This window comes from Acanthaster planci, linkage group LG05 (assembly GCF_054643075.1).
Source record: "Acanthaster planci isolate LZ-2023a linkage group LG05, COTS_SCS, whole genome shotgun sequence".
In the NCBI taxonomy this organism is placed as follows: domain Eukaryota; kingdom Metazoa; phylum Echinodermata; class Asteroidea; order Valvatida; family Acanthasteridae; genus Acanthaster; species Acanthaster planci.
In genome coordinates, this window is record NC_141781.1 from 1,516,654 (window position 1) to 1,540,965 (window position 24,312).

Consider the following 24,312-nt stretch of genomic DNA (forward strand, 5'->3'; position numbering starts at 1 on the left):
TGGTTTTGCTTGATTTTATTGTGACTTCCCATTCTCAAACTTCATATACAACGTACTTCTTCAGATAACCGTCATTAATTTCTTCATCACTTCAAGATTATGATATAAATAGTAACAGAGTAAGCCATTGGCATAAATAAAAGAAGTTTATAGATAATTGCCACAAAACAAAAAAAGGTAGGTGTCTGTTTATGAGGGCAACACCATACCAAGCCTGGCAAAATACATGTCCTCTTGTTGATTCAAATATTTGCTGTTAAAAAGCCTGTTTGGTCGAAGCATTCAGGCTTAATACTAAACGATTTGTTGAAATTGGTTGAATGCAAGGAAGTGCATCATTAACCAAAATTGCATGACAATATTTAACATTTTGATAATTATTAATCATTTCTGGTAATGGCACCAAGGATTTCTCAAAAGTGCCCTAGGCACTGTAGCTCGCAAGCCCGAAGAAACCTGTAGAGAGGAGACAATGAGAAGCAGTTACAGTTTTAGAGGTGGGAGGGAAACCCCAGAGGAAAACCCACGGAATCAGGTAGGGACTGAAAACCCAATCCACATGTGGACTAAGTCGGGAATCGCACTCAAAACTGCAGAGGTGGGAGGTGAGGAAAGAACCACTTTGCCAACCTGACTAGGTTGATAAGATGACGTGGCATGGAAAACCTCAAAAAAAAAAAAAAAAAAACGGAAAAAAAAACAAAAACGTAAAAGATAAAAAAAAGAAAAACAAAACAATACTGAAAAGCCACATTTGGTCTCTGATCATAAAAACCTGTGTAAAGTGAAAAAAATTGATTGGAGCTAGGTTTCACCAAGTAAAAATAGATGAAGAAAAAGGGGCGGGGAAACAATACCATTGTCATTACTGAAATTCAAGTGTGTTCCTGTCAGGCATGCCTATTCACAGACACAACAGGTGTTTGTCATCATTTCATTGAACATGTTCCATGCACTGTGTGCAACTCGCATGTCAAAGTGGTACCTGCATGCAATGCATCTTTCTTTGGCTCTCGCAGCACTGTCATCTCAGTTCTTGCATTGAGTCATTTAGCTGACTGTAAGGTCATTTAGCCGACTGTGGTCTGGTGATGACATCTCCCACCCTCAACTTTTAAGAATGCCACACGGTACCCACTCTGAGCACTACACAATTTCTTTGACTTGAATGGAACATTTTCAAATGAAAATAAATGCAAAAAAGGTCGAGAAACTCCGAGTGCTTGAGTAGTTAGAATTATTCTAAATCCTGTAAGTTAATGGTGCTCTCTCGAAAACCATCAATGGATGATTCCATCTCCCGATCAGTTTGAAGGAAATCAACGCTGCTGGATGTTGGACACTGAGCATGGCTGTTAGGGTCAGCGGCTGGCAAGATGGTGGATACATTGAGGTCGCTGGTTGAGGACTCTGAGGTCGTGGGGTGTGAGGTCAATGGGAAGGTGAGCTCACTCTCGTCTGGGGGATCATCCTGTCAGTGGAAAGCGCAAAGACAACACTTTTGGTTTATGTCTGAATTGCTCCCAAAACCTCTGAATCAGGCACAGAAAATATTCAAGCGTGAAATAATTTTTTCAACCGAGACAATAATAACTAGCAGTTTTTATGACCAAACATTTTCTAAATTAGAGAAAACTATTCTGTAATAAATCCACAAAATATAAACGGGGTTTGACCTCGCTGGTCCACTTGCCAAATTTTAGTCAGGATGGCCCCCACGGTGGCGATCCTAGCATCAGAGATGCCACTGGCCTATGCCAAAAAAATTTGAACATCAACATATCCACAACGCTTCGCACGATGTCGGTTTTATATGTATTAATGCATGGGTCTGCGTGCATGTAAATGTATGCAACGTGCATTTTCATCGTGTAGTCGCCTATAAAAAAAAAAAAAGTTCTTTCTTGATCATTGCTGGTCAATCACAGAAATGAGTTGCAGCCTACATGTAGGCCAGTCTGCTGTTTTTTACTCAAAAAGATACATACGTTTTTAATTTTGCTTGATCGAATTGGATCAACACTTGCCAAAGATTTATTTAACTAAGGACTACTGCATACATCATGCAGTCTTTTATTAGGCCAAAAAAATACATGTAATGTTGTGCTGTGCATGCCTCTCAAAAAATTGATCGGTAGGTCGGAACATTTTTTTGTTTGGGGGCGATTTTGTGCTGACTGAATGGCATCCGTAGGGAGGAATTCTTCCAAAAGTATCTCAAAAAGTGAGGAACATCTGTCTTAATCTATGTAAAAATTTCTACATACGGCAATTCACAAGAAAATTATGGACAATTCAGGCAATCACGACGGCAAACTGGCCAACAATGTCCGTGTATCGCGTGGTAAGCATGCATGATGCATCCAGACCAGTGGGCGCTAAAATGAGCAGAACAACCTCAAATTTCTCATGAACACAGAAAATACATACATAAATAAGAGACCAAGTTCTGTGAATTAACTTGCAGAAAACTTCTTGCAACATAGCAATGGATGTCTTTCCGGCCTGACACGTACAGCTGATGAAGAGTGGTTATGTACAGTACATTCAGTACACGTACAGTACAGACTTGTACTGATTGCTACATTTGTGTGACGCATTCTTTTTCATGGGTGCTGCGCGGCAGAGCAGCTACATTTAATGCATAGAGTTTCGCACACATGTTTTTCACCACTGGGACAGCGCACAAAGAATTGTAAGGGCGATTTCATGTCTGTGCGTGGCGCTAGGTGACATGGGCCGGTGATGAGCAATCAGCCTGATTAATGTCTTGGGCGTAATTCTAACACAAAACTAATAATAAATCGTACGCCATAATCCCAAATACTGTGCTGATATTTTAAGAGCTGTTATTGACATGTTGGTCGGACAATTTGTCCGAGCATTTTTTATTTTGTTCGGACAAACACAATAAGTGCTCGGAGTCAGAAAATGTCGGATGTCCAACTGTAATTTCACGCTCTGATTGTTATCCTTTTCTTCGAGCCATCTCCACTGAAATTTATCCTTGACATCTCTTTCAATATCATGAAGATCCTCGTTTCTGTTGACAATTAGATGTTGCATTTTGTCGGCCCTCGAACATGAAGTCGATCCACGCGTGTTGATCATCCAAAGTACAGTACAATGTACGTTCATAGTGCACATTCATGCACCGCACATGAGGCATGAGCATGCATCGAGCTAATACGCGTTAAAGGTCAATATTTCAACGTATTTCCAGTCACTGACAACACCACTCAACGCTGTCCTTCGTATTTTGCGCCACAATGACTGACGTAAGCACTCTATTCTGACGACTGCGCTCAAGATTAGGTACCCAGTCGCGCGGCGCAGGATACATGCGCATCATAGATTTGCTTCCAGTCTTTTCTTCTTTATTTAATTCTGTCAATGTTAAAAACATTGAAGGGGGAAATGTAAAAAAATCGGATTTGGGGGAAAAAATACCAAAAAGTCAGATTTCCGATTAAAATCGGAAAAGTGGCATCTCTGTAGCATACACATAGATTGCAGCCATACTTGAGCTCAGTGTGTTCAAAATCACGGAAATATAAATTTGATGCGAAGTGGGGATTTTCCCATCAGTTTTTGCTCTTTGAGCTGGAAAACCTACCTACAAAATTGCTTTGATTGTGACAATATTAGGATCAAATTGAACAGCAAAGATCGTATCGAAATGAAAGGAAATCGGTCTGCACTAGCGACATGCATGCACTGGCTGCACCCATGTGAACGTCATAATATGCATGTCGTGTGACGTGAAAGGGCTGTAGCTTTGCATTTGTTGCCGCTGTATCTAAAAGAACATGCGATACACTTGTTTCGATTTATGATTGGTGGTTGGAATGAAAGTGCTGGGGTGGTTGTAGTTTCGTGATTGCTTGGTCGCGGCATAGTTGCGGCACATGTGGCAGCAAATCAAAGAGTCAAATTAAAATTTATGCAAGTTTGAATTCAGTGGTTGCTTTTTTAACTTACTGGAATTCTGATACACGAACTAAATTTCCATAAAATAAGAAATACTTCACTGTGAAATCAGCTTGTTATAGTAGTTCTGGCTGGGGAATGGATTTCTTTTGTGGTTACTGTTTATTTGTGAAAAAGTTCTCGCGCAATCAGGAATTGCTTAAAACCGATCTAGCGTTAGAACAAGCAAGAAAAGCGTCATCGTCACTCCAGTCGATCCCGTGAGTTGAAAATTCAGAGTTTACATTTGGGAAAAAGTTTTGTAGCAACTAAACACACAGAACCAGCAAGTAAAGCATCGTCGTCGTAACTCCAGTCGATCCCGTGAGTTTAAAATTCAGAGTTTACATTTGGGAAAAAGTTTTGTAGTAACTAAACACACAGAACCTGCAAGAAAAGCATCGTCGTCGTCGCTCCAGTCGATCCCGTGAGTTTAAAATTCAGAGTTTACATTTGGGAAAAAATGTTATAGTAACTAAACACACAGAACCAGCAAGAAAAGCATCGTCGTCGTAACTCCAGTCGATCCTGTGAGTTTGAAATTCAGAGTTTACATTTGGGACAAAATTTTGTAGTAACTTAGCACACACGGTTAACTACTGCTCTACTGGCCAGTTTCACTGAAATTTGACATTTTCCAGATGTAATCCGACTGAACAACCTTCCCGATCCAAAACAAAAAGAAAACGGCTGTGATAGTGACACATATTTAGATACTTCAAGATGGTCATCTTGCAAGCCAGGCGCTACATGTATGTAATTTCACTTATTCAGAGCACTGCCATACAGTGTACACGTACATGATGTACGTGCATACATGAAGCCGGAGTGACGGCTCTGCGTCACATTGTCGGTCACCTTTGCGGTCTGCAGTCACAAGCCCTGCCGAGATAATGAGGTCCGGGGTCAGGCTTATCATGCATTGGACCAGCAGTGCACTGTAAAAACCGCAAAGTGTGTATTGAACGGCGTGCCAGGTTCACTGGTCTTGTTAGTGTGTCAGCTAAAATTCTGACCTGTACCGTATGACCTCTAAGGTTGCAATCTCAAATTTCCAGTATGCCCTGACTTATGAAAAAAACCCAAAAAAAACCCTTGTGATGAAACAGAGAATCCCAAACTGTTCCATGCATTGAATGTGTCTAATTACTTTGAGCAACTTTGACATACACACAAGCTTACTTGTAACAGTTGGGTTTGAACATAGCGTGCCCCAGTTGCTGGATCCCGCAGTGTCAATGACGCTGTGGTCGTCATGCTGAAACTGGAGGGGATGTAAGATGACGTGAGGGCACCGTCTGTCTCGGATTCACAACTCTCAGAATTTCCTAATGCAGGGTTAAAAACAAAGGTCAGAGTTCATTGGCAGAATGGATCGATGAGATACAGCTTGAATTATTTCAGAAACTGCTCCAATTTAAGACCGCAGGTTATTTGGGACAACTTTTGTAACTTGTGAGAAATTGTCTTCAGTCGTTACATTTTAATCCCATGGGAAAGCATCAAGTTTAACAAGTAATTTCTGCATGAAGTTAGACCAGGCTATTGTAACGGTATTTCATCAGAGTCTGACATGTTTTGAAATCTGTAAATAATGTAAATGTTTACTTGTGAGTTTGCCCTTCTTTCCTCCTTGCATGTACATGAAGTCTGTCCGTGCTGACCCGCTCCAATTCTCGTGGTGTAGACCCCTGGAGCTCCACGACAATGAAGCCTGCGTTGTTGGAGAGTTGACAAAGCTCACCGGTGACCCGTTGCTGTCCACTATCAGACCAGCACCGGAGGTGTAGGGTACCAGTCCGCCGGGCTGATTCTGATTGGCTGAAGAGGTTGTGCCATCTTTGTTGAGTGGATTTACTGAGAGCTGATTGGTTGGGCTGGAGTCAGAGGCTGAGGCTTGGGTTATTCGAACCACTGGAATTCAAAGGAAGAATCGCTAACATTTGACAAATGCATGTGCATATTTTAAAGTGTTCAAAAAGAGATTCTTAATCTTCTAACACTATGTAAAAACTTACCACTACTTGAAAACTCACATTAAAAATAGGCCAATTTCAATTCTTATCAAATAAAAGAAAGTGACCCCCTAAAATGTGAGAAGAGTAACATTTATATGAACAATACATCTGTTTGAGAATGGCTGACCTATGAATGTCTGCAAAACTCTGACTACTGTCACAAGTTTATCTGGTTCACACGATTTCCTTCATACAATTGGAAAAACATATATAACGACTGGTTGAAAGCCTAACTAAGCAATCACATCTTCAATAGTCTCATGTATTAGTCTGACCTGTAGGACTCTGCAACAGGCCTGGATCTGTCATGGCATCTACCATGGCTTGAGGGTTCTCAGTTGGAATATACACCAACTCTGACTCGTTGCTGGCACCTGGCAAAAAAACACAAAGACAAACATGATCAATCAAACTCATCAGTCCCAGCATGGTGACAGTTTCTGAATAAATCTAATTCATATCAGCATTAGTTTCAGGGAGTGCACCTAGAGTCTGCTGTGGCAAAGCTTTATTAGGTAAAGAAATCTGTATTCATTCAGATGAAAATTGGCTGATGCAAGCCGTATAAATCACACCTTGAACAGGTACAGAAATTTGTACTAATTCAACCGAAAATTGGATGATGCAGTCTGCATCAGTCACACCTTGAACAGGTCCAGAAACCTGTACACATTCAAATGAAAATTGGACGATGCAGCCTGTATCAATCACGCCTTGAACAGGTACAGAAATCTGTGCTCATTCAACTGAAAATTGTTGATGCACCCTTCAAAGTATATAAGCATCAATCACACGTTGAAAGGTAGAGCAAACTCTACCAAGTCAAATCAAAATTGGTGATGCACCCTCCATAATATACAAGCACCAATCACACCTTAAAAAGGAGTTGACTACGTGTGCAGATGGTCCACACAGTGACGTCTAGTGTTCCTTCTAAGATTTTAAAGCTCTATGTGTACAAAGATATGGAATTTACAAATACTTCCGCTGGAGTTTGAGAAATTTTTTTGTCTGTTTCCTTTTAAAAGGACGAGGAAGAGACCACAGCAGGATTTTTCCTCTTTAAAGATGGCAGATTTCATCAGAGATGGTGATTTGTTCCTGAAGGAATTGTCATCATATCTACCTAGGTTTTTAACTTGCATTTATAGCTAAACATGTTACAAATAAAAAAAAATACACTTAAAAAAGATGAGGCAGATGAAGAAAAAAGATGCAAGCAAGGAAGAAAACCTCCAACTTTTTTTTTTTTTACTCAGCCTCGGAAAAAAAAAATCTGCTGTGATTGCCGAGAGCAGAACCTAGAAGAGCCAGAGTGTGAGAATACTCACTGGGTAGCATGATGCTATGCACGGTCAGGATATGCTTCTTCAACCCATCTTTGGTAGTATATGACTGGTTGCATTCATCCATCGGGCAGTTGAAGATTGTCTTCTGCTTGGCTGTGCAGCCTTGCTTGTGTCGCTTGACGTGCATGAACAGGCTACTGCGAGATGCAAACCGTGCATCGCAGTCTGCAAAGATATACACAGATTCGAGAGATGTGTTAAAATCAAGTTTGATCAGTGGAAAGCTTGTTGTATTTTGTAGATTAATTTATTCCTGTACTTTATTCACTACCTCTCCAGATGGCTGGCTTGACAGCCATTTTACATCAGCTAAATTAATTGACTGACCACTTTAATGTTTGTTCCTCCAAATCACATCAAACTACAAGAACTACTTCAAACTACTTCAATGGGGCCTGCTGCTGGACAAAGCCCTCCATTCAGGGCATACCACAGCCCAGCAGTTGCGGTCAAAATAATCGCACCGTGAAGGGGTTAACATTTCAAATTTCAGCTACATACAGCAATAAAACTGAGCTTAACCAACAACAATGAACTGGCAGTCAGTCAATGAATTCCCAAATCATCCTAACCAAACGTCCTCAGTTCAATTCCACCCGATGCAAAACTGGTCCTACTCACCTTTCTCTGGGCAGGTGAATGGTTTCTCTCCGGTGTGAGTTTTGATGTGAGTCTTGAGATGTTCCAGCCGAGTGAAGAGTTTGTGACAGCCGGGCCGATTGCACTCGTACTGCCGATCGCCAGTGTGTTGAACCATGTGACGCTTGAGTTTCTGAATGCAGGTGAAAGCCCACGAGCATCCCTGTGGAGAAGGGGGGAGATTGATTGAACCTGGCCATGTTGAGACACTGGAAACCAGTCCCATTGGACAATGCCATGGTTGGATCTTGTGGTGACTGGTAACCACAGACTCCCAGGCTAATTGGCCTTGGGGAGACTTGACCTGTTGGATCTCGTCACTCTCTTCAGGCAAGTAACGGCGACAAATGATGAAAACTGCATGTCGGGCAATACAAGGCAATACAATAACAAATGAGAAATGCGATCATGCCTCACCTCGGCAGTACATTTGAAGGGTCTCTCCCCCGTGTGAGATCGCATGTGTAGTTTGAGACGACATGCCTTATTGTACACCTTGTTACAACCTTCCACCAGGCATGGGAAGATGGTCTCATCACGGTCATGTATGCGGTAGTGGGAGCCCATGCCGCAGGTCGTAGTGAAAGACTTGTCGCAACCGGGGTATTTACACCTGACAGAGCAGAACAGATCAAGCACAAAAAAAGGCAGACTTAGGCTAAATTCTTCAATTTGTTTTTTTAGAACCAGGACAAACTTAACAGAGTCCTAAAACAGTGAGGTGGGTTGCCTGCTTTTGCCAACAAATGCACAAAACAGAAGGACTTTTGTAGACAGCAGAAACTGAAATTAATTGTTCATAGAGTTTTGAAAAATTCAACTGATTCCAAAAAGTATTCAAAGTGTAATTTAGAACATTTTAGAAGTTTTCAGTTTGTTATCAACTTCTCATATGCAGCAAGGTATGAGACGGAGAGAACCCCCTGCTTTGTGTTGATCATTGTCTCGCAGGAATCTGGGGAATTCCTTGCAGACATCTTGGGGGGATGTGTTAAGTAACAATAGTCTGGAATGTGTATAGGGATTGGACATGTGGGGGGGGGTACCCCTCGGTCTCATTTCTTGCTGGGTATACAACTTCTGCCAGAAATTTTGTCAATGTTTGTGGAAATGTATTTCATCCTTTACGCATTCTCCCATTCTGTCTGGACCGAATACAGGCATATCTTGTCCTAAACTCAATCTAGGAGGTCTTTCATCCAACACGTACTTGATTCGACGTTCTGGGAAGTGAGTACGGAGATGGTTAGTGAGTTTACTCATCGTAGGGAAGATCTGTTCGCAACCTTTGACCTCACACACGAATGCATCTGGTCGCTCATGGCGTTTCTTGTGCATGTTGAGGTTGTAGATGGTGGAGAATTGGGCTTTACAATCCTCACACTGTGTGAAAACAGAAACGCAAGTACAACACAATGTTGAAAGTGGAGCCATTTCACTTGTCCAGAAACTTCAGTTTTATAATAAGCTCCAGAGCATGGGACTTTTCCGTTGATAAAATCAAAATCATCTTATTTTCAGGGGTTGTCACAATGAGAACAATACAATGTACATTACTACAAATTGTCAGGGTTGCTAAATAACTAACCATGGAGTGAGTTCTCTCACAGATTAACAAGATATGTGAATCCTGCAGAAAATGTGAATCCTGCAGAAGTACCAAACTGTAGTACAATTTGAATGACTGAATCTCTGAGAACCCAGACTTTTGTGGTAAAACATCAAGGTATCTGGAAAAAATTCGGAGAAATTGCACCCCTTTGCATGTTTCTTGCAATTTTTCCGTCACAGTAAAATTAAAAAGCAGGGTATTTCAACATGAGGGTGGTGAGTCAGGGTGTGGCATATTTAGTGAGGCGTGGTGAATGGGAAAGTAACTTACAGTGAAAGGTCTGGCTCCAGTGTGTCCTGCTAAATGCCTCCTCAACTTATACAACGTTGGAAACGTCCAATCACAGCCCTCCACTGTACACTAAACAACACCATTCACTCATAAATACCTTATATCAATAATGAACCTTGCCTTTGTCTTGGCCAATTATTGTACCTGGTCTACATTTGGTCGGAATAACACACTAGATTAAAACTTCTCTATTTTATTCCATTATTAGAATAATTATGGTGACGAAGGTAAGGGATGATGTTCATGCTAGGGTTACAAGAAACATGACACTTGAGGGGGTATCGCCAAAATCTTCTCAAAGTTTTAGAAAAAACTTGTTGAAAGAGCAACGAGAAACACGGAACACTTTCTGATTGAATTAGCACTTGCTGTATGACAAACCATTCTTTGTCTGGCTTCAGAATTGTTTAAAAACATGATTCCCAGCTTCTGTGGCCACCCAACTTTTACCCACATGCAATAACAACTCACAGTTAGCAAAGTATCAGTTATTTGACCAATGAATATCTACCAAGCATACAAACATCCTCCAATAGCAGTCAAGTTACTAGCCAAAATACAATTTGATTGAATTTCAAACTGTCATAACTGGCTGACTTCTGTGTTGCAAGTAGTTTTGCCAAGTGATTACTTTGGCTGGCTTGTTTTCTGGCCCAATCAGACTCCTTACCTTATGTGGTCTGTCGTCGGCATGGACAAGTTGATGTAGTTTCAATTTCTTTTTAGTTGTGAAGATCTCCCGACATCCCTCAAACGTGCAGCAAAAAACTTTCTCCTTCAATAACAAAAAAGATTTGGTTTCAATTGTTATTTCTTCTTAACTTCACTTGTGTTTCGTTGTCTGATGAGCATGTGCATAACTGATGATGACAAATGTTTGTTCAAAATGATGGACAGTTTCTTAAATTGTGTGATTTTTGTTTGTACAGAAAAAGCAAAATTTTCTAAATCAAAGAATTACTTCCAGTTATTTGTAAAAGAAATAATGACTCACTTCTTTTGCATTTGGTTTTAAAATAAATCCTGAGAAATGTGCTTCCACATCGCCAGAACCTGAAGAGAAAAAGAATGGAAAAAAAGCTCAGAATAACTAATCACTTATCAAATATTTCAAAACAAATGTAAACTTATCTTGTGTAAAAGCACACAAGGAAAACTGGAATCATACATAACATTAATTTTTACACTTTTGTGACGAAGCTTTCACTCTTCGTTTTTCTCTGTGCTCTCTTGAAAGTTTCAAAAGTTGTTCCATTAAAACATAACCAGAACAATACAGCTTAAAAGCTTTGATAAAAGAAATAAGAAATGTCAGTAAGCTTACATCAAGTGAATGGACGGCAACTAGAAGCATGGCACTTCTCTTGAACTTAGTATATTTTTACCATGCACAATTCAAGTATGTTAATGAAATTTTAATGAAATGTAGTTAATATCAATATCCTTGTGTTTCAGTTGATCTGACAAGAAATTAGGGGTTTGTTCAGTTGATTTGTCACTGAAATAAGTGGTTTGTTAGTACCTAGGTTAGCTTTGACAAAACCAGTAGCATCACTTGTGGTCTGGGTTTCAATGCTTGGAACAACTTGTGTGTTTATGACACCAACGGCTGTATTGTCACCACTGCCATCAACGGCCGCTGATGCCCCATCACTGGACAAGAGCCTTCCACTGACCCCTGCATCTGGTTGCTGTTGCACTACCCAATGACTTCCGATTTGGAGAGCTGGCAATCCAGCATTGAGGGACAGGTTCCCAATGGGGGCGGTTGCGACTGACTCGGCATCAACGGTTACGCGGAATCGCTGTGTTGCTCCCGTGTTGCGGTCACGGCTTGTAATGATGTACATCACTGGCTGGCCAACATTACCCAGAGCAGTGGTGCCCGCCATACCTACTGCTGGTAATGTGGCGACACTAAGTTCAAGCTGGCCTGTGTTGGATACCACTGGAACTGAACTCAGAATTTCTGCTTGGGGAATATTCACCTCTCCTCCCATCACAACAGCGGTATTTTGAACCTGTGCTCCTTGAAGACTCTCTGTCAACCTACCCAAGTTCAGGTCCTGAACACTATACACAGGGCTGTTACCCATGTCAAGAACGGAAGTCCCTCCAGTAATTGCCAACCTAGGCTGACTGCTACTGGCTTCAGACCCGATGGATATCATTTTGCTTGCGCTAAGATTTAGAGCATCAATTATTTGTGAATGTGACTTGGAGGTACGTGAGGAAACTGAATCTGATTGGACAGTAGCGACAGGCGGTAAGGCGATGGTTGCGTTTACTTCCGGGTTCTGAACCAACTCACTACTGTCTATGCCATCTAATCTTTGATCACTGGGGTTCACGCTACCCTGCTCACGTGGCAAGCCACCTTCCAGCGGCAAAATGGCCGAGTTTGGGCTTCCCAAATAGGAGGGTTCCAGAGAAACATTCACGGAGGTATGTGGACTGTTGTCGACACTTTCTGATCGCACAAACAGGAGGATATCGTCGGAAAGTTGATCGCCGCTGCTATTTTTTGGTGCTGCTTGCAGATTATGTGCGACTTTTCCCTCTTCGTTTCCCTCAGTGCCGCCATCTTGAATTCTCAGAGTCTCACCGGTCTCCCCAACTAAAAGCACTGGGTAAGTTTCCTGATTTTGGATGGTCTCCCCCAAATCTGGGCTGATTTCCAAGCCTTTAGACACCAGAGTTTCGGCACAGGAGTTTGTGAGATGGTTGAATATTGGTAGTGGCCCCTGATCGCCGAATATTGGATTCCCGTTCATTGCGAGTCACACGGGTTTCTACCGTGAAAAGGAAAGGGCGGTGAGCGTGACGTCGACGTTTTTGCGCAAACTTAAAGTAACAGACGACTGTTTCCTGTTGAAAAAGGACTGTTGTGTTTAAAGGGCGCCACCAATATTTCAGTCATGCTATTGCGGTTGCTACGAACGCTGGACTTCACGTTTGACATGTTGGAACATTATGTTTGATTTAAAAAATTGCCAAACGCTGATTCAGCACACGTTTTAAGTCAGCCAGGACGAAGTGAATGCTTCACGGTTCTCAACCATGCATAATTGTGATAATAGTAGCCAGACAACACATCGATTGTTGAAGATGACTGCCCAATTTCCGGACAGTAGTTAGACCTAAAGACTAAAACTTAAAGACGCGATCACACAAAACTGCAGCGGTGCCATTTCTGAATCGGAGTTAAAACCTTGGGATAATAATCTCACCGCGGAATTGGCACACTCCTTTCTTTTAAATGCCTTTCTTAGAAGGCTAAACGTCATGAACCAAGATTCAAGAGAAAAGACTGGTAAGTGAACCCTTTTTGTTAGGCATAACAAATTTAATAAGACCTACATTACAAATGCCACTAACATTAGAACCAACATAACGAGGTTTACGAAACGTGTTATATAGGCCTAGGCTAGCCCAGGTGGACTCACTGACCGTACTATGTTATGGAGGGAGTTCAGGATATAAAGGGTGCAAAATCGGGCGAAATATTATGTAACAAAAATTTTCAACACTTCTACGTTTTCCAAAGAGCCAATTTCACGTCTGTAATGCCTATCCATGCTTATCTCCACAGCTGGTGGGATAAGAAATTTGACACATCTCCACCAAAGACAAAAACCAGAAAATAAAGTCGTACGTAACATTAATTCTGGCCATTGTTGTGGACGCTTTTCAGCCGTTCTCCAGTGCAGTTTGTACGGTGTGTGTGCGCAACTACCTGGCGCACGAGGTTCCGAGCTACATACATGCACATCGAAACTACATGTTCTGACTGGAACTAGCGAAACTGAAGTCTAACCGAATCCACTGGTTTCCATACTCACATACATGTAAAGCATATAACGCGCAATGTAGTTCTCAGCCACAAGTACCATTAATCTCCATGCCGAGCACACACAACATCGGGCCGGGGGCGAGGCTGTGGCTTGTGTTGGTGACAGTTGGCCTAGTTACCTGCATGCAAGCCGAGTCTCCTATGGCCAGTACGGGAAAGCTAAAATTCATGATTTATACAGATCCTGGCCTTTTTCAGCATGTATTATGTGTTAACAGGTGAACTTGAAATAGACAGACAAAATGTGTCCACAAAATTAGATACAAGTTAAGGGACTCCCAGCAGTTCCGTGTCGGGGGGAGCCTGAGGGTATTATCCAGCAAGCCTTTGGCACATTTCTGTTGCTAGTAATTTACTCATATCTCTTGATTTGTCCCATTTTAAAAGTTATACAAAATGATGGCGATAACAATCATAATCTCTTGGGCCTGAATTTAAAAATGAAACATTTAGAGATTATTGAGTATTTTGATATTGCATATTGTTGGGGATCCATCCTCCGATAACCAGATAGAGCTCCAGCATGACTATAAACGCCAGCCTCCCAAGCCAATGAATATTAAGCCCACTGACAAAAACTGTTTGGCGACATGATTTCTTCACTGTGGAAAAACATTGACAAGAATATCAGAAGGCACTTATTATTACAGAGGACTCCAAACGACTACAACTGTTTGATGTACATGTAGCTGTTTCCAGCTGTTTGATGTAGGCCTACGTGAGGCTGAGGGTTTCAAGAGAGCATCTCCCCACCCCCCCAACCATGATTTAATTAGGAGATTTTTTTAAAACTTCGACACCGTCTAGCTATCTTTCCATTGCTTTAACATCCAACTCGTCACTGCCAATTACCAATTCAGTCTACTTATCATATGTATAGTTTACGAATAAAAAAAGGAAAGGCCGATCAACAGCACGATTTGTGCATGATTGTTACTTACCACATGTACGCGTGCCAGTACTGTCTCTGCATACTGCGTTCCCGATCAGTACAGCATCGCTCTCACCTGTTCATCATGATCATCATGCCTGCAATGAAATCTTCTTTTTTATTCTTCATTTATCAAGATAAGTTAATGTTTCATTTCAAATAATAAAAATTGGATCTCTACAATATTGTATATATTTATACATCGTTAACCAATAAAAACTCTACGAACAAATTAAACATGTTCAACACTTCAGAGAGATCGTTGATCAATTTATTCTCATACAAAAACCCTGCATATACAAAACCTTCTACGCTAATCAAGGTTATTCTTATAAATAGCAGGTTGAGTCGCAAATTTACGTTTATAAACCAAAATTTAAAGCAGAGCAAAATATGAACATGTTAGGGGTAACCAATAGGGGATTAATTGGTCAGTCTGAAGCCCCTGATCTGACAAAAACAGAACTGCATTTGTTTATATCGTCTCGATGGCATGGGGGTTAAAGCCGGGTACCAGTCATGGCCTCCATGTAGCAAGTGTGCAACAGACCCCGAGAAATTGTGCACTTGTAGTGCGTGCACGCAGCTGGGTTTCCTGTACGTGCGTGCAGTGCACTTTACAACTCATGAATGGATGAATTACTCTACAAAAGTAGCGTTGTCTCTCATTTATTTTCCTTGATTTTGATCTGAAATTCCTAACCCCCCCCAGACAGATACATGTAGATAACGCCACATAGAACTTGTAAATGTGAAGTATTAGTTTCTTCACCAAGGTAAACCAAGAACAAATTAGAACCGTTTTTGTGGTCGTTTTGTACACAACTTTTATACCGTGGACGTCAGTCGTAATGAAATGAAGACGTCCAGCCTGGGCTAGGCCGAGGCCTACATGTATTGTATCACTGCACCTGTTCCTGACTCTGGCTGGTTCAATTCAATGTCTGGTAGGCCTAGCCATCTTTGCAAATGAATGGGCCAAACATGTTTTGATACAATAATACTTATGAAGCATTTTGACTTTCTATGAGACTATGGACTGGTTGACGTTTGGAGGATTTATTTTCTTTTTAATTGACTTTGTTCCAGAGTTGAGCGGGACTCGGATCACCAAGCAGATTCTGAAGACAAGAAGTGGCGAGTTTGACCTTGAGAGCATCCATAGCTTAATCCTCAGAGAAATGGGTCCGTTAAATGAATCACCCCTTCCACTTATCCTGTTCCACTAACTTTCAAAAGATGGTAATTTTTCACTGCAGAAATTGATAGTTTAAATGGACAAAACTAAACACAAGTCTGAAATCACCTACAATTAGGAAAATCCTAATTGCCCTATTTTGCAAGGCTTCCGTAGGATTTGTACATGATTTTCCCCGTGTTGGTCACTTTGCCCACAACCACTTTGCCCACAACCACTTTGCCCACAACCACTTTGCCCACAACCACTTCTCCCATTTGCCACTTCTCCCATTTGCCACTTTGCCCACAACCACTTTGCCCACAACCACTTTGCCCACAACCACTTTGCCCACAACCACTTTGCCCACAACCACTTTGCCCATTTACCACTTCGCTCACAAGCCTTTATCAAAGTTGGAAAGAGAAACAACCACCCAACCCTTCCTGAATCCTCCCTGATTGCCAGGAAAGGTAAAAATATCTAATAGCAATATTAAGATATGATTGATTTAGAAACTGTCGAGGTTTTCTTTAATGTGAATTGATGCAATGCTATAAGCAGGCCTGGCACCAGCACACGTAGTAAGAACAGTGTGGAATAGCTGTGTCACTCCTGCAACAACATAAAGTAGGCCTACATTCTGAATGTTGACAACCTGATTGGATACAAAATGATCAAGAACTTCCGAAATATTTCAGTGTCTTAGTTCATGGAATTAGAGTCGTCTTCGTGCAGCTAGGTACAGTGGCATAGCCAAGGGGGGGGGCCTGGGGGACACCTCCCACAAATTTCCAGTGTTCCCCAGGTGCTCCCCCCCACTGAACAAAATGGATGAATGGATATTGAAAAAGGCTAACAAAAACTTGCCCCCCCCAAAAAACACACCACTGAAAGCTGGTGCCCCCCGTAAGATGCTGGTGCCCCTTTGTGGCCCCTCCAACCAGTAAAATCCTAGCTATGCCGTTATCTAGGTATTTCCCGTGTTTCATGAGGTCTCAGTCCAGTGCCTGCTGTTGGAAAACTTCGGAGTGTTGTACAGAAAAAATGCTTTGAAAATACATTTATTGTGTCAAAGTCTTGATGTTTTGATTTTTGTAGCAGGAAACTTGCAAGCAATAAACCCATCAGGATGTGGAGATTTGTCAATTAACCACAGGCTTACGCGCTTGTGAAATTAGACCATGCATTATTACCACATGAAATGTTGCGAGGGTAAAGTGGCACGTGGGCGAAGTGGGAAATAGGCAAAGTGGCAAATGTTTGAAGTGGTAAATGGGTGAAGTGGCAAACAGGTAAAGTGGTTGTGGGCAAAGTGGTAAATGGGCGAATGACTGTAAAACAGTTTGTCCAATTGTAGTCACTCATCCAGTAATGGATGTGTTGTCTTTTATTGTTCACTGCCCACAATTGATGGACCTACTCACACAGACCCAAAAAGTACCCAAGTCACAACTGCTAGATCTAAAGTCAGTTCACAGAAATTCAAAATAATACATGAATTTTTGTGGATGACAGTCAAATCCAATTGTTTTCCAGACATTGATCACTTGGGTTGCATCGGAGACTGTACTTACCTGGAGAGGCTAGACCTGAGTAGAAATGACCTTGCCAACCTTCGACCTCTGACCCCTCTCAAGCAGCTGTCATGCTTGAACATTTCAGCCAATCGGATCACAAACATTGGTGAGATGAGTTTTCTTTATATACCTGTGTGTTGATCATGAAGCCATGTCCAAATGAAATGGCTGTGGCTAGCACTATCACATAAGTCTATGAAAAATGGCTTTAGCCGGTGGCTTCCCATAGAAGTGTGTTTTATTTCAGCCTCAGCCATATGATTTAGACCCGGCTGTAGTCATGTGCAGTTCAGTAGATACTTGTAGCATGCAACAAAAGTTAAAAATGACACAAAGTGATTGCCGTTATCTCATTTGGGCTATTTTTAATCCCTGTCAGTAGAGAGGTTAAGATGAGCTAGTTTATCTGTCATAAAAATTGACTTACTTCATCTTTACTTGCATTTCACCTTGGTGACATTCCAGATCCTTTAAAGGAACTTGTTAATCTTCAAACCCTCAATGTGTCCGGGAACCTCATAAGCAGCGTCGATAGTCTCCAGTGCTTGGCCGACCTAGACTCCCTCTCCAGTTTGACCTTGAGTGACCCCCTGACTGGTCTCAATAACCCGGTGTGCCACAGCGCTTCCTACAAGTCCAACGTGATGTCCATGCTTCCGAGGTTAAAGGTCATGGACGGAGAGAGAATGTTGGGGAGTGGCCGAGAACTCATTGAACTTTGTCAGAAGCTGGATGCAATGTTGGAAGGTGGGATGTGAACCTTGGACATTTGTGACTGATCCAGATGAAATGAGTCGTAAGACCATTTGTCTGTAAATTTGTCGGAGTTTGTATCAGACGGTATACAAATAATGAATGTTTATGAGTGCAGTGGTAAGATTTGGCTTGTGCAATGGAACATTTCATTTGTCACTGAAATTATGAAAATGAAATTATTCTTACCATCGCACAGATGTGAACCATTTTTTTGTTTACAGTATCTACATGCTCTCTCTCCTGTTAAAACAAACTGTCCTCATGTATTCATGTCCGTCATTTTGCAAAAAGATTCATGTCCGAAGTGCCACCCTCTGTTAGTACCGTGCAATAATAGACTGGTGCCCATGCCTGCATTCTTTCCCTCCTTCTTATTTGGAACCGGTTGAGTGAAATGAAGTTTTGTTCAACTGGTGATGTGGAATAGAACAAATAACTCGATATTAAACTGTGATCAACAACCTACCAATCAGATACTGGGGATTTATGCAGGTATTGTGTTCAGATTACTAAGCTCTATTTGGATGTATCATTCAATGTGGTATTCTCACGATAATGAGCGTTATTTTGGTGAAAATAATGTTGAGAGTTCCTGCGGATATACACTGTGATAAATTCTTTGAATGTTCTTTAACTCAAAAGAAAACCCAATGGCTTTCAACTCATTTTGTCATGCCCAAGGGAACACATTTTTCTTAGGGGGTGCTGAGGTTGTAAATATCTAGGCTTTTTTGATGGATCTCTGACATTGGTGAGTTTGATTATGTCCGTGGCTTAACATGGTCAAAGTTGGGGTTGCGATTTTGTACACCAGCACCCCGGTCCAAAAAGGTTAGGGGTGCTTAGCACCCACAGCGCCCCCCCCCCGTTCCCGCAGGGTTGCATTTTGTTAGGGTGGGTAACTTTTTTCTGGATTTGCTTTGCCTTTCACCTTGACTGAAACATGTTACACATACATGAAAATTGTCTGAAGTTTTGTGGTCTAGTTTTAGGCAAACTTGAATCACCCTTGGGCTGATAGCATTCCCCACTACTTCTTGGAAGTTTGAGGGACTCTCTTGTCTTTTATTATCTGTCAGCAATTGCTAACTGGTGTGATATTTCAAATGCAAACCTTTTCCTTGCAGGATCCCAAGAGAGTACAACGACCAGAATGGATCAACCGTCGCCCTGGGTGAGCAAAGACTTCTGGGAGATTAAAGGGGCAGTTGATTCAGATCAAGACAGATGGAGTGCAGAACAGCAGTTTCAAGGTTAGTCTCCAGTTAGCCCTGTCACTGTTTATAGTTACTCCTTTAAGGCCCCCCATAATAAGTCTCCTGTTTCTGGTCAAGAGCTGGCTTCAAAAGTGGTGTGCGACACAAATTTGTTTGTGTACCCTCACTTTTTTTCTGGAAATGATGAATGTAACGCGCGATGTCCATCGCTACTGCATGCGCACATACCAGCAGCCGCTACCAACACTAAAGTAGACTGGCCTCTGCCCTATTCACGGTTTAAAAGCATTTCCAACTTGCACATGTAAACAGGATATAAGATCATCTCGTTTGTCTGGTTCCCAGATGTAAATGTATACTACAGAAATTACGTCATCTGAAAAAGAGTGCCCAACTTAATGTGTGGAGGGCCAAGATGGACTCCTTTACTGTTCCTATCATTCAACTGTAACCCATCAAAAACACGTTAAAATTACGCAGTAGCAGGATTCTAGTCAATCGAGCAAGTTTTGCAGCTTTTGGACATCATTTTATACCCAATAATAACTGTTTATCTTTTGCCGATGCGCAGGTCTACCGTGATAGGCGTGCTGATCAGAATCTAGATACATTAGGGGGCCTGATGTTCCTTTTTTGGTTTCAGAACAACTGTCCCCAGTCAGTCAGCTGTGGTGACTTGAAGTTTCAAGGATTGTATGTACTGCTTTTGCATGTCTGTTCAAGACCAGTATCAAATCTAAAAACTTTGAGGGGCAGATTGCTTGTCAAAGGCTCTGAGAAAGATTCTCCTAGGTTGGAAACGTGTGGCCTAAGCTACCCTGTTCTTTCTTCAAGCCATCCAAAAGTAGAAAGTATGGAGTCATTATGTAGTGAATTGTTGACATGTAATAAAAAGGTAACTAGTATTAAATTTCAGTCAACTCAAAGAACTGTGCTGTTAAGTAAGTACTTTTGTTTCGAAATTCCTCCAAATGAAGAAATGTTATACATGTAGATATGTTTTCCACTTCAGACATCTTGAAAAGCTGCAAGGACTTGGAGTTTGATGCATCACGGAGTCTAACGGAAAGCGCTGGAGAAAAGACATGACGGCGATCTGGAAAAGTAGCGAAAGTGTGCCAACACCATTATTTCTGAATCATGTAATATCCTGCCAAAGTTTTCTTGCTACCTACCCTACTTGCAGTGCTTAGAACTGTTTGAAAGAAATTCCATCTAGACTCACATGGAATATATTTTCAACTGGAAAATCCCCCTGTAGTGATTTTCTGTACTGGTGTAAGACAGAGAGATATCGGTGGTCTCAGAAAGAACTCCCAGAGCTGCTAAATAGGGAGAAAAGTCGCAAGCGTAGATTTGTGTATCTCATTGCAGATGTGTATACATGTTGAATCTGGAACCGTAATCCTAGAGGCCTCTTTGCTTGGCACAATGCTCAATCCTTCAAATCCTCCACTTATTCATGCCAGAAAACTTTATTCAGCCTCAGTCCTCCAAAATCCTCCCAATACTTCTTGAATATGCCCCCTTGGGGGGTGCCCACTGCCTCATTCTATCAAAATCCTCCAGCAGTCCCTGTCATGTTGATGCAATGCAAATGGTACCCTAGAGCAGTATGGAGGATTTCACATATAACGTGGGCATGAATCTATGCATGGCTGAACATGAACAACACAAAAGGTCTAACCCACAACCTAGACACAATACATCCTTTGCAATCAGCCACACCTTTTGCCATTCTTATTCCTAAACAATCTTCCAAAACCACCTGGAGGATTTTGGGTGGTTAGAATTAAAGGCGTTTGAGTGTAGTGATCAAGGATCCTTTCCCTTTTCTGCACTGTGCTTTATTTTGCAGAAGGGTTGTTTCCTAGGAATATTGAGTTGGAGCACTATCAATGTCTTGCTGTTGAAAGGTAACATGACAAGCAGTAATCACTCAGTACATGTCTCTCTCAAATGACGTCACTTCCTCCAGATTGTCCACGTGTATTGGCATTTTAGACTTCAAATTCTGGTGACATGCATCAACTGCAGTACATTTTGAAGATGTTTGGAGGTCAACACATGTGCGTGTAGAACACTTGCACGCTGCTCGCACACGTACCTGAAGGAGTTCAATGCCCAGTTGTACTTTTCCTACAAAGATGGCGTCCTTTGACAGAGATCTATAACTGATGGTAACCAGGAACATGTGTACACTTAGCACTTCTGTGGAACTAGTTCTGTTTTAGGAATGTTTATGTAAACCTTAACTGCCCCGTATCCTACCTGAATTTGAACAACAGGCATCGAGGCATTTGGGTGGATACATTTGTGGGACTTGATATCATGTTTTTGCTCAAGGCCAGTGATTTGTTTTCTGCAGTTTTCAATATTTGTGTATTTTGAAAACTTACAATGGGACTGAGGCTTAAGTTTTGTCTTGTACAGGGTTTTTGAATTTGTTGAAAGAGGTCTGTCTGTGAATCGAAAATATGAATTTTGAGTAAAGATTTTGTTTCTGTAATTTTGAATATACTGTTGTTTAAATTGATGCCATTTTACAGAAAATTGAATTTTAATTGAAGATTAATTGCAAAGGCGAATGTAAAAAATCAGTACTGTAATCAGAGAGTATATAAAAGATGAATTTATAAAAAAAAAGACGAATTTATCAAAAAAAGTGAACGACCAAGCTCAAATCTTATCTTAGTGAAAAGTTTACATTTCAAAATTTGTTGTTTTACAAGTAGGTATGAATGGCACTGCAGTGAAACTACCGGTTTGCGTTCTTCCTGTTTTAGCTTGTCTAGTGAGTAAAGGTCAAGTTGATTTCACGAAACTTTACTTGGTATAATGTCACTTATGCCACATTTAATTGCATATGTTGTGTAACAATTTAAGAGTGATTTCAGGAAGTTTACGCACTGTACGAGTCTGCGGCTTGCGCAATAAATTATGGCGTAGCTTACGCACTCATTTTAGGTGGCATAAGTCATGCTGAACAAAGTGAAAATGAACGATTTCACTAGCTCAAGGTGTTCGATTAAGCCTCATCATTGCTGAACTTAACAAGGCTTGTATGAGAAATGTACAAGTTTGTTTTTGCAGGTAGTGAAAAACATGTCTGGGTGTGAGAGACTTTTTGTCTGGTTTCAACCAAGAAAAGATGAAAACTTTTCAAAATGGCGGAGGGAGGTAATTCAGTGGCGGTCTAATGACTGTTGTGATATTGGAAAGTAACAGCAATCATAAAAGCTGTTATCATTTTCGTCCAAGAAATTTAATATTAAAACGTGGAACCGCTACACAACTTTTCATGAAACTGGATTTAAGTATACTTGCGCAACTATGGCATAATTTGTGGTGCAACGTTTACACATAGTCAACGTTACGGCACATTCATAAAATTGGCTGCTGGTATTGTCATTCAAAACAGTGTGAAATCTCTGGCTGAAATGAATTATGTGGCTGCAATATTTAAGACACAAAGGCTCAATTTTCAGCATTTTAAAACCATTCTAATTTGTGTCAAATTAGGGATCATCCAACTTATCAAACAATTCAAGCCATTTCAGATTGTAGTTGTGACTTTTGCTGTCTTCAGTTCCAGATCTAGTTGGAACTTTCCATGTTCTTTACTGGAAATGAACCAACTGCAAACACTGAAGAGATTTGGTCTAATAAAGGATTTCATTTTCCAATCATTCCAAGACTCAAAACCAATCAATAAACTGTACTCATGACCATTCCAGTTTTGTTAAACAGTTCATTTCTATGAAAAATATATATTCATCTCACAAACTTCCATTAATAGACATCATTCCAAAGTTAGAGGTGAACCGATTTGAAATACCTTCCTTTTGGTTTCAGGCTTCAAAGCACTCTTGACAAAGCTTTGAAAAACTGATTGAAAATGTTAAGAGCAACAACAATGTTTGTGAAACTTAGAGACCGATGCAAATTTACAATTCAGCTTCTGTTTAGTTCCTTTTTATAACTACATCATTTTTTAACATTGTTATAGGTTTGTGCCAAGTAAAAATAGAATTCCAATACTTCTATTGCCTTGTATTGTGTTTGGCTTGAAATAAAATTTCTAATGAACCTTAAAATCCCATTGCACTTCTCCTTGGTTTTTTCTTCCTGTTGGCCTGTGCCAGTCTAGCGTTGGATATCCTCTGTTCAGACAGGTCCAGGCTTTGACTATCTAGAGTGAATCCATCTGGTGCATCCTGGGGCACGGGGTCAAGGGATTTCCGTTTGTTGGAAAGGGTGACGGGCGTTGGTGTTTGAGGGGGTCGGTGTGGGGTGACTGCCACAGGCTGTATTGAGGTGACAAAATAGGGGAAACACTACGCATTGAATACACAGACTGAGTTGTTAACCTCCATTCCTTAACCCTGCTTGATGAGGGCTGACCTCAAATGTTGTTTTACAAGCAAATTACAGTTAAATACTACGGTCTCAATGGAAACCACAAGCTACTCACAAACTATCAGAAACACGAAAATTTCTTTGAATTTTCATGTAACCAAAGGGGGCCCTGGCAGAGAAGACATGGGAGAAGTCTTCAGTTCCAGTGAGGCAAAGACAAGTATTCTGGGGGGGGGGCCCACAGAATCAGGTAGAGACTGGATACAAAGTTGCCCTGGGTAGAATGAAAACCCAGGTCACATGGGGAAAGTAAGAAAAGTCACCATGTCTGGTGTCCATATCTAAAATAAAAAAATTCTAACATTTTGCAGGAGGATTTACACATTTACATACATCCCTCAGCGCAACAGTTTTAGAACTATAAACTTTAAAGCCACTCAAATGTAAAACTAAAGCAACCCATTCCTTGATACATGCATCCTCATATCAAAAGAGTAGAATGATTAGAACGTACAGAAGTGTACCGCCAATGTTACTGTACCATCCACATCACTACCTATG

General features: G+C 41.1%; 4 protein-coding genes across 9 annotated transcripts in view; 2 read left to right on the forward strand and 2 right to left on the reverse strand.

Annotated features, from left to right (window-relative positions):
• Positions 1-12,697, reverse strand: LOC110985844 (uncharacterized). The gene is made up of 12 exons (XM_022247235.2): positions 11,401-12,697; positions 10,873-10,931; positions 10,549-10,653; positions 9,858-9,947; positions 9,186-9,358; positions 8,393-8,588; positions 7,958-8,138; positions 7,319-7,501; positions 6,263-6,361; positions 5,578-5,883; positions 5,152-5,297; positions 1-1,471 (listed from the first exon to the last, which is right to left on the reverse strand). The coding sequence occupies exons 1-12, from the start codon at positions 12,650-12,652 to the stop codon at positions 1,238-1,240; spliced, it is 3,024 nt and encodes a 1,007-aa protein (XP_022102927.2). The 5' UTR covers positions 12,653-12,697; the 3' UTR covers positions 1-1,237.
• Positions 12,376-24,312, forward strand: part of uba6 (ubiquitin like modifier activating enzyme 6) — a 46,631-nt gene continuing 34,694 nt past the window's right edge. Inside the window, exon 1 of the mRNA XM_022247234.2 lies at positions 12,376-12,508. The gene's annotated coding sequence lies outside the window, so the exon portion shown is untranslated. The remainder of the gene's footprint in view (positions 12,509-24,312) is intronic.
• lrrc61 (leucine rich repeat containing 61) lies at positions 12,696-23,489 on the forward strand. 2 transcript variants are annotated; one of them, XM_022247242.2, is made up of 6 exons: positions 12,696-13,191; positions 15,752-15,847; positions 17,379-17,525; positions 17,885-18,166; positions 19,303-19,428; positions 20,405-23,489. In XM_022247242.2, exons 1-6 carry the CDS (start codon positions 13,164-13,166, stop codon positions 20,479-20,481), a joined length of 756 nt encoding a protein of 251 aa, XP_022102934.2. In that variant the 5' UTR covers positions 12,696-13,163; the 3' UTR covers positions 20,482-23,489. The 2 variants fall into 2 exon arrangements, with proteins under 2 accessions (XP_022102934.2, XP_086993605.1); XM_087137479.1 differs by lacking the exon at positions 20,405-23,489 and adding an exon at positions 20,036-20,375.
• The window catches only part of LOC110985845 (uncharacterized), a 14,440-nt gene continuing 12,761 nt past the window's right edge, over positions 22,634-24,312 (reverse strand). For all 5 annotated transcript variants that reach the window (XM_087137473.1, XM_022247238.2, XM_022247236.2 and 2 more), the window contains exon 17: positions 22,634-23,699. In XM_087137473.1, coding sequence (XP_086993599.1) covers positions 23,484-23,699 — 216 coding nt within the window. In that variant the 3' untranslated portion in view covers positions 22,634-23,483. The remainder of the gene's footprint in view (positions 23,700-24,312) is intronic.